At 41.0% G+C, this 12,900-nt stretch overlaps 1 protein-coding gene across 1 annotated transcript in view; it reads left to right on the top strand.

Annotated features, from left to right (window-relative positions):
• LOC122935109 (protein unc-93 homolog A-like) overlaps positions 1-12,407 on the top strand; it is a 339,330-nt gene extending 326,923 nt beyond the window's left edge. The window contains exon 8 of the mRNA XM_044290869.1: positions 11,173-12,407. Coding sequence (XP_044146804.1) covers positions 11,173-11,444 — 272 coding nt within the window. The 3' untranslated portion in view covers positions 11,445-12,407. The remainder of the gene's footprint in view (positions 1-11,172) is intronic.
• The last annotated feature ends 493 nt before the right edge of the window (positions 12,408-12,900 follow it).

Here is a 12,900-nt window from a genome sequence, read left to right as displayed (position 1 = left end):
TACCTATACCTAAATTCTAGTAGATTAGAGGGCAGGCATGGGTTTAGTGACTAAGGACCAGCCTAGACACATGGCACTTTGTGATTGGCTAGCTGATACTTAAAAGGTGAACTCTCTGGCTGGTCAGTGCCCACTATTGTTTTGACAACCCGGGTGTATGTTGCGGTTCATATTCTCCCAGACTTACCTGTGCATGATCTCTGCCTTCCTAGAATTTTCTTTAGAGACTGCCTCTGAATACCTCATCTTTTCTGTCTGTGAAGTTTCTCATTTATCCAGGTCATGGTATATCTGTAAAGAATAAATCAAGGCAACTGGACTTACTGTAGATTTCTTGAAAACATTTCACTCGTTCTTCCAACAAGCTTTCTCAATTCTGAGTGACTGTACAAGAATTCTCTAGGAATAAATATGCAACTGAATCAACATCTGTTAATTATACCGAGCATGTGGTCAGAGGTCATTATACCCAGCATTGGGTCAAAGGTGTTGATTCCATTATCCTAATTGGAGTCAGTAGGTGATAATGACCTCCCAGAAAAAGGTGTCAAGACAGCATTGTATGTGGCAGACAATAGATGTCTAACACCCCCGCCTCTATTCATGCTTGGCGTCTCCATTTTTACGTAGATGACGTTGTTTGTACCAATCGGCCTCCTTATCCAAAACACGTACTTGACTGTCTTCAAAGGTGTGACCTGTTTCTTTTAGATGTAAGTACATGGCTGAATCTTGACCAGAGGCTTTGGCTCTTCTATGCTGAGCCATACGCTGATGTAGTTGTTGTTTTGTTTCTCCGATATACAGTTCTGAGCATTCCTCATTGCACTGGACTGTGTACACAATGTTGTCCATCTTGTGTTTAGGTGTTGAGTCTTTTGGGTAACCAGTTGTTGCCTCGGTGTGTTGCTGGGCTTAAAGCAGACAGGGATGTGATGTTTATTAAAAATCTTTTTGAGTTTTTCAGACACCCCAGCTACATATGGGATAACCATATTCTTGCGTCTGTCATGCTTCTCGCCCTCACTGGTAGTCTTGGTGTTCTTTCTTCTCCTTTCTTCTGTTTTGACAAAGGCCCAATCTGGATACCCACAAGTTTTAAGTGCCCCTCTGAGGTGTTTGAATTCCTTGGCCTCTGTGCTGGTGGGGATTTTCTCTGCCCGGTGGTGTAGAGTCTGGATGACTCCCAGTTTGTGGTCTAGAGGATGGTGGGAATCAAATAGCAGGTACTGGTCTGTGTGTGTTGGTTTTTGATAGACCTCTATTCCCAGCTTCCTTCCCTCTTCCACTGTTATAAGACAGTCCAGAAACGCCAGTTTGTTGTTCTGCAAATTGATGTTATGATCCACTGAGTTGATGTGGACGGTGAAAGCCTGTCACTCTTGTTTATGAATTTTAACCCAAGTGTCATCCACATATCTAAACCAATGACTCGGTGTAATTCCCTTGAAAGTGGTCAGGGCTTTCCTTTCTACTTCCTCCGTATACAGGTTTGCTACAATAGGTGAGACTGGCGATCCCATAGCACAAAAATGTTTTTGCTTGTAGAACTTGTCCTTATACTTGAAGTAGGTGGTACTCAGACAAAGTTCCAGTAAGGCACACACTTGGTCTGGGCTAAGTTATGTTCTGCAGCCTAAGGTGTTGTCTAGAAGCAACTGTTCCAATTGCCTCTGTAGTGGGTATGCAGGTGAAGAGGGATGTAACATCATAGGAGACCATTGTTTCTTCTGTGCCCAATACCAAGTTCTGGATTTTGGTGGTGAAATCCTGAGAGTTCTGTATGTGATGTTGTGTGTTTCCAATCAAGGGCGCTAGGATTCTGGCTAAGTATTTTGCCACATTGTAGGTCACAGAGTTGATGCTGCTGACAATCGGCCTGAGAGGGGTCCCATCCTTATGTATCTTAGGAAGTCCATAAATACATGGAGGGACTTCCCCAGGGTAGAGGCGATGATACATGTCCCGATCAATGATTATGTGCTTTTCTAGTTGTTGGAGTAGTTCTATAAACTTCTTCTTGTAGCCACTGTTTGGGTCTCTTCTTAGGGCCGCATATGTGTTGTTATCAACCAGGAGTGTGGTCACCTTGGCATCGTAGTCAGATGTATTAAGTACAACCATGCATCTTCCTTTATCAGCAGGAAGGATGGTGATGTTTGTGTCTTTCTTCAGGGATGTAACCGCCTTCCTTTCTTCTCTAGTCAAGTTTGAAGGAAGTGGTTTGGCACTGGCCAGAGCTGCAGACACTTTAAGACAAAGTTGTTCAGCCTCACCCAGTGGAACTTTGTTGCTGTGGATTGAGGCTTCAGTGGCTGAAATAATATCAACTATTGGTATGGTTCTTGGTGTGATTGTGAAATTCAACCCTTTAGCAAGGACATCCATCTCAGGCTGGGTGAGATGTTCTTTGCTGAACAGTTTGTCTGATGTATGACCTTGGATCGGACCCTGGAAATCCTGATGTCTCATCCATAAGTACCACGTTACACAGACTAAGGCCTCATGCACACGACCATTGTTTTGGTCTGCCACCGAGCCGTTTTTGCGGCTCGGATGCGGACCTATTGACTTCAATAGGGAGTGTTCTGTCCGCATCTGTTGCTCCGTTCTGTGGCCCCGCAAAAAAAATATAAACTGTCCTATTCTTGTCCATTTTGCGGACAAGAATAGGCAGTTATATCAATGGCTGTCCATGCTGTTCTGAAAATTGCAGACCGCACACGGACGCGATCCGTGTTTTGCAAAACACACAACGGTCGTTTGCATGAGGCCTAATAGTGCGCATAATAACTTTGCCCTGGTCACTGGCTGTCACCTTGGTGTTTTCCTGCACAGGTTTTCCTTCGGGTTGATTACCTATATATGCTTACTGGTTTAGACTGTACTGCCGTTCATTTAAAGGGCTTCTGTCACCCCACAACAGTCATTTTTTTTTTTTTTTGGGCTAGTTACATTCATTATAGCGCGATATATGAGAATATAATGTTGTCACTTACTTTCATGCGGCCATTTCTTGAGAAAACGAAGTTTTATAATATGCAAATCCGGTCTCTACCAGCAAGCAGGGCGTCTACTTGCTGGTAGCCGCCGCAGAAAACCGCCCCCTCGTCGTCTTGATTGACAGGGCCAGCCGTGATCTCCTCCTCCAGCCGGCCCTGTCAGTATTTCAAAAAATGCGCGCCTCTGTTCATTCGGCGCAGGCGCTCTTAGATGAGGAGGCTCGTCTCCTCAGAACTCTACTCAGTGCGCCTGCGCCGATGACATCACCGAAAGTGAAGATGTCATCGCCGCAGGCGCACTGAGGGAGTTCTGAGGAGACAAGCCTCCTCATCTCAGAGCGCCTGCGCCGAATGAACAGAGGCGCGCGATTTTTGAAATACTGACAGGGCCGGCCGGAGGAGGAGATCACGGCTGGCCCTGTCAATCTAGACGACGAGGGGGCGGTTTTCTGTGGCGGCTACCAGCAAGTAGACGCCCTACTTGCTGGTAGAGACCGGATTTGCATATTATAAAACTTTGTTTTCTCAAGAAACGGCCGCATGAAAGTAAGTGACACCATTATATTCTCATATATCGCGCTATAATGAATGTAACTAGCCCAAAAAAATAAAATGACTGTTGTGGGGTGACAGAAGCCCTTTAATAAATCCACTATTGTTTGACCTCTGTCTGGTTGCTTGGGGTTCTGCACCATTACAGCTGTAATGTAAAATTACTTACAGTGTAGTTCCATCCTCACAGTCACTGGAAGTTCTCTAGTCTCAGGAAACTTCTAGGAGTTTTTCAAATGTAGCAAAACTACATTGACAATTTTCGTAATCAAGAAAAATAATGACTGGAGATTGTAAATTCTAGAATTTACGGCGAATATTTAGCCATAAATTCAAACAATATTGCGAAAATGAATATTGCCTATGCCGCTTATCACTAGTTATTACCTGAAGTTTTGCGAGACTTTGCAAAGTAATAACTTTGGCTCATCAGAGCCAATACATTCTAATACTGTACAGAGCTGCTGCTCCGTACAGTATTGGAACAAAGTTTTATGCAAATTGACTTTGGATGTTTCATCCGAAGTCCATTCGCTCATCTCTAATAGCCATGCTTTTAGACCGGTGTTATCAAAGCAAAAGGGAAGCCAAATTAGTTTATTACCAGGATACACTGTGTATGCAACTTATCACAGCTATAAGCAGAAGGCTGCTCTCTTCTACCCACTCAGTCACCCACTTCCCACTATCTCCATTACCACAAGCAGCAGAAGCCTCGGCCGCAGCCAGTTCAATACATGAATATGATGGAACAGTTTTTTCATGTGCTGTGCGGAATTGCGGACGCATACATTTGCTATGGGGCAGCACAATGTGCTGCCCGGATACGGAATTGCTGACCCGCACTTCCGGGTCCACGATTCAATTTACGAAAAAAATAGAACATGTCCTATTCTTGTCCGAAATTGCAGACAAGAATAGGCATTTTCTATTAAGTGCCGGCAATGTGCGGTCCGCAAAATGCGGACCGCACATCATCGATGTCCGTGTTTTGCAGATTCACAGATCTGCAAAACACACACGAACATGTGGATGGAGACTTAGAGACGATATTCAGTATGCCAGGTGTTCGTCACACCAAAACGGACAAATTTGTCTTTCATCAGTGCAAAAAACATCACTTTTGTCAAAATGAACGAGGCATGGATCCATGAGGATTTTTAGACACCGTGTGCTGTCAGCATCAGTATGTCCGTTCCGTTTCCCCGCAAAATAAATTGTGCATGTCTTATTTTTTTCTAGTTTGCGGACAAGGATAGGCATTATTACAATGGATCCGCACAAAAAACGGTTCTACAAAAAAAAAATGGATGCCATACGTTCCGCAAAACACATACTGTCGTGTGCATGTAGCCTAAGGCATAATTTTTGGACACTTTTGGTTTTCTGATAACAATGTGTGTGTTTAAACACCTGACCCCAATAAGGGAAATTTTTTTCCAAGGTTTATAATTTCTAAATAACAAATGCTACTGCACACTAAGGCCTCTTGCACATGACTGTATGGCTTTTTCAGTATTTTGTGATATGCCAAAAACGGATCCGCAAAGAATACAGAAGACAACGTTTTTTGTAAAAGAAAGAAAGATGGTCCAGCTTCACTGAAAAATACTTGAGGCTTTATTCAATCCCGTGCAGATAAAAACCAACATACAGCAATGCATAAAATCGACCGGTTTCGGATCACTATAGATGCGGATCCTTAGTCATGATGTGCATCAGTAGGAGGTGAGGTTGAGACTAAATAGTGAACCACCAAACACAGGTGATCACAATCAGGTACAGGACACACCTCCTGATGACATCCTTCACAGATAAAATGCATAGTAATTACAACATGCCAAAAGACATAGAAAAATAAGATAAAATTTACAAATTGCAATGATAAAAAAGAAGATGAGTAAACATATTAGTAATGTAAAATAGTATCATGACGCCTGTTCAGTCCTGATGGTATCCGTGAGCCTAATTTGAAAATCCAAAAGAACTCACGATTGAGCAACTTTTTCTTGTGATCACCGCCTCTGTTTGGTCTGTTAACCCTTTCCACTCCTTATACTGACATGCTGTCTGTATTACCATCGTGGACCGCAGCAAAATGCAGACTAGCGGCAGAATTTTTTTTTATTTTAGCATGAGGTACATCAGAGATGTGACGGCAAATTCGAATTTTCAAACAGTTGGATGTGCACCCGACGTACTGTAAATTGCACAGAGAACAAGTTATGCAATATACCACATATGTGGGGTTGCAATTGATGTATTGCTGAATAGTATGAGTGGTGTGGTTACTTGTAGACACAATATGCGAGCCCATCCTCATATATGAGCAACATGTACATCTTTTATGCCCACATTTAAAATTACCTATGTTTCTCAGCCAAGTAGGCTGGGAGCCAGGTTTATCCTGGTATAGAGAGGGGCTCACCATATTTGCTAAAGTAACAGCACGTCGGGCAACACATCGAACACCTCTTTTTACAACGTTACCCCACGCTTGGTCATATTTGAGAAGATGAAGATGTCTTTTGACAATATTACATATTTGTGAATATTCACAGCTATAACTCGTGGAAAAAGTAACTTGCTTCTCTTTATGACCAAGCCTGGGCGTTTTGTTGGGAAAGATTAAATTATCCCGAGACATGGTAGAAACAATATTCTTTGATCGGTTTAAAAGTCTGCTGGGATAATTCCTGGCTAAGAGACGAGTGGTGACAGTATTCATTTCTTCAATGCAAGTTTCACTAGAGGAACAATTGCGCAAAGCGCAAATATATTCGCCCCTAGGGATATTATGGACAGTGTGTGCAGGATGACAGGATCCCGCATGTAGGATGGTATTTCCTGCGGTTTCCTTTCTGTGCATACGACTGTGTACACGGCCATCCCCCACGTCCCCCACCAAACACAGATCCAAAAAGGATATTAGGGTCTTATGAGAGTTTAAAGAAAAACGTAAATTACAATTGTTAGCATTGAGGAAGGATCCGAACGATGGTACGGCCGTCACAACGCCCGACCATACAAAGAGCAGGTCATCGATGTACCGACCGTACCACCAGACGGATCCACTCTATGGGTTGGAATCAGAGAAAAGAAAATGATGTTCCCACCATGCCATATAAATGTTTGCAAGCGATGGTGAGAAACGGGCCCCCATAGAGACTCCTCTGCATTGGAGAAAAAATCTCCCATTGAACATAAAATAATTGTGTTGCATAAGAAATAATACAACTTTGCAGAGGAAATCTCTAAAGGGTAATGAGAAATTAGAATAAAGACTCAAAAACCAACCCAAGGAGATAATGGCAAGATCCTGGGGGATAGCCGTGTACAGGGAAGCAACATCAGCAGAAATCCAAGAAAAATCAGAGGACCACTGGAAGGAATGGAATGCCTGCAAGACTGAGGCAGTATCCCGCAAAAAAACAGGAATGCACTGCACCAGTGGTTGCAACATGCTGTCCACCCAGGATGACAAATTTTCTGAAAAAGACCCAATACCCGAAACTATAGGGCGCATGGGGGGAGGGAATCCCTCTTTATGTATCTTGGGGAGGGAATGGAAGATGGGGACCACTGGATAAGAGACAAAAATATAATCAAATAGTTTTTGGTCCAAATAACCACTATCCAGTCCCTCCTCCAAGATACTCCTCAAAAGGGTTTGGAAAGGAGCGGTGGGATCCTGAATCAACCTGGTATAGGTGGCGGAATCAGAGAGCATAAGCTCATTTTGTGCGGCATACACGGGTCTGTCCAGGATGACCACCGCTCCCCCCTTATCAGCTTTTCTCACAAGACATACTCTTCAGTTCTTTTAACGCTTTGCGTTCACTGGCCATGAGATTATTTTTGTTTTTATTTTTTACTGTCATTTGTATCCCTACTCTGAAGCCCCCTATCAAGTTCAACCAAATCACGTTCTACATTGTCTTGGAATTGATCAAGAGCAGGGGTGCGTGACTGAATGGGATAAAAGTCTCTGTTATAGGTGCGAAAATTGTCCGCAAAATCACTGTGCACCTGCCGCTCTGGATCAGTCCCAGAGAGAAAACGCATAATCTGCATAGAGGCAATATGTGATAGTTCCTGAAAGGAAAAAGAAGACATCTGATCAACAGAAAAATTTGACTGGATTGTATCAGCCTCTGCAGAACCTATACCAACATTATCTGTATCAGAAAAGTGTTTTTTAATAGTAAGATTGCGTGCAAAACGATTGACATCAAGTAAGGTGCGATATACATCAAAGTGCACTGTAGGAGAAAAGGATAGACCCTTGGCAAGTACATTGATTTGCAATTGTGAGAAGACCTTAGCTGATAGGTTTATGACTTGAATGTTACTTAAGTCTTTCTGTGACGTGACGAATAGCGACCTCCTCCTTGTATGCTTCCGCCCTGCACAGCGTTTTTTGTCGGCCTTGTAATAGCATTTGGATTGGGATTGGTGTCATGTGCAATACCAGAATGATTAGCAGAAAATGACACAGATGATTCTGGGGCAGAATCAGAGGATTCAGCATCAGTGGAACTAAAGGCCACTTTGTTACCTCTGTTCTTTTTGTAGTGCTGGCGTCGCTTCATGATAGAACGAGGTGTATAGGTACGTGTATCAATCGTGAGTGCTTTTGGATTTTCAAATTAGGCTCACGGATACCATCAGGATTGAACAGGCGTCATGATACTATTTTACATTACTAATATGTTTACTCATCTTCTTTTTTATCATTGCAATTTGTAAATTTTATCTTATTTTTCTATGTTTTTTGGCATGTTGTAATTACTGTGCATTTTATCTGTGAAGGATGTCATCAGGAGGTGTGTCCTGTATCTGATTGTGCTCACCTGTGTTTGGTGGTTCACTATTTAGTCTCAACCTCACCTCCTACTGATGCACATCATGACTAAGGATCCGCATCTATAGTGATCCAAAACCGGTCGATTTTCTGCATTGCTGTATGTTGGTTTTTATCTGCACGGGATTGAATAAAGCCTCAAGTATTTTTCAGTGAAGCTGGACCATCTTTCTTTCTTTTGGGATCCGTTGTGCGCCCAAGGTTCAGGGCGAGGTCCGGGCTCCTGGCTTCCTGTGGATGAGCGCGGCATTTTCCAGTGTTGTTCACGAAGTTTTTTGTGGAACGGAACAGCTGGCCCCTGATATAACAGTACTATCCTTGTCCATTATGCAGACAATAATAGGACATGTTATATCTTTGAACAGAATGGAAAAACAGAAATACAGAAAGGAAGGCATACGGAGTACATTCCGTTTTTTTGTGGATCCATTGAAATGAATGGTTCCGTATACGGTCCGTATACGAAACGCAAAAAAAAGGAACGTAAACAAAAAAAAAGTTTGCGTGCAAGAGGCCTAAGGGGCACATTTATTAAGATTAGCATTTTAGACCCTGGTCTTAGTAAAGTCCCTGTGCTCGTGATGGATCTGCAGAAGTTATGAAGAGACACAGGCATCTCCATAACTCCGGCACATCCAGCTGTAAGACAGCTTCCTTCTTATATTTAGACCATTTTCTTGTGTAAAATAGGCGTCCAAAATAATGAATAAGACAGGCCTGCCAGCCCATTCCCTTCCCTGCCCACACCATGCCCACAATTTTAGACCTGGCATTAGCGCCACAAAGTCGCAGATAGAGATGCCTAACTGTTACACCGCCATCTGCGCCTAAAATAGACCTAATTTAGACTAGGAAACCATGAAACTATGAAACCAATAGATGGCGCTGTTCATGAGTAGTGTATATATTCTAATCTCAAATTTTTATCGCAAATTTCCATAAAAAAAGCTACACTAATAGTCTTGTCAAAAGACTATTAAACCAATAGATGGTGCTGGTCATGAGTAGTGTAGATCGCAAATTTTCCTTGCAAATGGTTTTTCCGCTGAAAAACAAGGCAGATTCTGATCATTTGCATGTTTTTCCTATATGCCCATGTTTATGCTAATTTGTTTTTACATGACATAACTGTATAGAAAGGTTATTGAATATTATTTTAGGACAATCAGAAAACTTTTTGGCTCCCTAATGATATTGATCTAGGTGCGCAGGTCCACCCAAGCCATACAACAGATCTGAAGTAACTTTGAGGCTTACTGGTTATCAGTCAGATGAGAGCTGGTTTGGAATGTCTCATAGTGCACAAGGCTGCCATTGCAAGGTATGCTGACAAAGCCTGTTATCTGCCTCATGGATAGATTGATGGCTTGCACATAAGTGGCTTTTGGCATATATCCTTTGTGTGGTTGTATGTTGTAGATAATAGGAGTCCAAGACGCATCCTCTTAATGCTGTTTCCAAACCATTTTGATGGGGTTTCCATCAATTTCTAACCTTTTTTTGTGAACCAGACACCCTCTCTTCTACAGATCAGGGGATGTCTGGTTTGATGCTCGGATCTCCCATTGACTTTCATTGTATTAAATTGTACTCGAGCACCCGCAGTATTCGGCCGAGCACTCAACACTAATAGCTCCATATCTCAGTGTCACTTTGACAATTTTTGCTATTGCTTTCATTGCGTTCAAGAGCTTAAAAGGAGTCCATGGGGAGAGAGAGAGAGCAAAAATTTGTAAAGAAAAAGACAAAAAAAAAATGAAAATGATATAAAGATATAAAAAAATCTATCTATCGAACACAAAACAAATTTGCAGTTGTGCATCTATGTTCAGGTAGGTATAGAGCAGGACCTGCCTGGCCTGAGACCACCGTGGCGCTGGGTAGGTGGGCACAGACATGTTTTGATCAAAATATATTGGCTAAGAGTCTCAGATTTTATCAATAGAGTGAGGGCTTAGTCCAGGTGTTATGTTTGCATTTGTTCTTCTAGTGCATTATTTTCGGTGACTATATAAATGTAGTCATGCACATCCACATATTTGCTATCTTATCGTGAAGGAGGTTTGGTATCTTTTTTCTGTGTTTTTTTTTTGCTGTACCAGACAGATTTAGCTTCTTATAGTTTATACGCTGTATTATAGAGGTATTATAATCTAGAAGTATTTCTGCTAGTGAAAAAAGCCTATGGAAGGCACAATACCGTGACTCATGGAGTGTCTATTTTGTATTAAAAAACTGTAGTGCATTCCCAGCAAAACTGTATGGATGAGTGTACATGGCACCATCCTAGAGAAATTCCAATATAAAAATTCAAAATATTAATGAGGCGTTAAAGGTTATAGCTAAGCAATACACTTTTTTTCCCCCACTGTTATTGGATATTTAAAGAGCTTAGGTCATTAACATTAGGATAGGCCAGGTCATCAGTGTTTGGTGGGAGTATAAATCCTGGGACTATGCGATCAGCCTGGTATTACAGTTAAGTTGCATTAAATTGGCCCCTTCACTTATCTGAAGGTCCCTGAATGTCAGACCACCACTCAAGGAAAGGCCATCTGTTTATGTGATGGAAAACCCTTTAAAGGGCACCACTAAATGTTTCTGCCTACACTGTTGAATTTTGAAGCAATCTTTTAGCTGGATAATGATACACCTGATAGATATATAACACATTTTAATATGCATGATGTCACATACAAATATCATGTTATATATGGACTTGAAATAAACATTTTTTCATTCCTTTTCTTGCAGCTTTTTATGGAGTACTATTTGATGACCACAAAGAAGCTGCTTTTGCAAATTATCGTCTCTGGGAATCTGTTGGATTTGTTATTGCATTTGCATATAGTAACTTTTTGTGTATTTCTGTAAAGCTATATGTAGTACTTTCCATCTTATTGATTGGGATGATCCTTTATCTTGTGCTTGAGTATTTAGAATACAGAAAACAGAAAATGAGTGCTCAAGAGACAAATGTAGTAAATATGACCGAAAGCACAACTGTTCAGAATGCAATAGGGTAATATGTTTATACAATATGTTTATGGTTGTCCCTATATGTTATCTAATAATGGCTGTATCATGTTGCTACTACATTTGACAAAAATAATAAACATTTGCTTTACCATTCCCTTGTTAAATCTGACATATAAACCACCCTACAAGGAAAATCGGATGGTCGTTTCTATTAGGTTGTATCTAACAGCTGACAGCAATGCTTATTTTAAATGTTGCTACAAGTAAGATCAAAATTTGCATAGCATGCTGAGGATAACAAAAAAAATATTTAATTTATATAACTATGCCACAGTAAAAAATGTTATCATTTATTGTTCGTGTTTTCCTGAATTCACCCTGCCAGTTACTGTTGTGATAATCATAACTACCATGAATCATGATGATAATTGTACAGTGTAAAGGGGCCTTTACAGGTAAATTTGATTTACCCCTTTCCTGACACCCACAGTACATGTATGGCTAATGTCTGGTGTTTAAAGAGGACTTATTACCACAAAATGCAAAATTGATAGATAGTTTTGTGGGAAAAGATTTAGTAAAACACCTCCCCCTGTGTACAACTGAAAAAGCATATATTTAAAAGGAAATCAATTACCTACATCATGGCTACTAAAGTACAAAGGTGCACTTGGGAATAAGGTATTATGTGCTATTAGGCAATTGCTTTACTTTAGTAGCCATTATGTAGGTGGCAGATTCCCTTTAAACCGTGCTTTTTCTGATTTCAGTTGTACAGGGAGGAGGTGTTATCAGGGACTGATAGCACTACCTGTGCTCTTCAAGAGGATTGTCTTAAGTTCACAAAAATCAGACATATAAATGTACAAACTTAAGAGAAAATTAGCTCAGTCGGGGGAAAAAGGCGATAAGGCATTCTTCAGATACATAAATGAAAAAATGAAAACTAAAACAAGGAATTACCAAATTAAAAACAAAAGAAGGAAGGTATATGGAAGAAGATAAAAAACTAGCTGACTGCCTCAATGAATACTTCTGTTCAGTTTTTACAAAGGAAAATGAAGGAAAAGGACCTCAGTTAGGAAAGAAGACTAATGAATCTTTTGATGCATGTGTCTTTACAGAGGAAGAGGCTATAAGTCAGCTGTCTAAAATTAATACAAATAAGTCACAGGGGCCTGATGGGATACACCCAAAGCTATTAAAAGAGCTCAGCGGTGAACTAGCAAAACCATTAACAGATTTATTTAACCAATCACTGGCAACAGGAGTCTTCCCAGAAGATTGAAAATTAGCAAAGGTTGTGCTCATTCACAAGAAAGGTAGTAGGGAGGAATCGGGCAACTATAGACCAGTAAGCCTGACATTAATAGTTGGGAAATTAATGGAAACCATACTTAAGGAGAGGATTGTGGAACATCTAAAATCCCATGTATTGAAAGATGAAAACAGCATGGGTTTACTTCAGGGAGATCATATCAAACTAATCTTATTGATTTTTTG

The sequence above is a fragment of the Bufo gargarizans genome, chromosome 4 (assembly GCF_014858855.1).
Source record: "Bufo gargarizans isolate SCDJY-AF-19 chromosome 4, ASM1485885v1, whole genome shotgun sequence".
Classification (NCBI taxonomy): Eukaryota; Metazoa; Chordata; class Amphibia; order Anura; family Bufonidae; genus Bufo; species Bufo gargarizans.
Note: the sequence above shows the minus strand (reverse complement) of the source record. Positions and strands in the feature narration are given on the sequence as shown.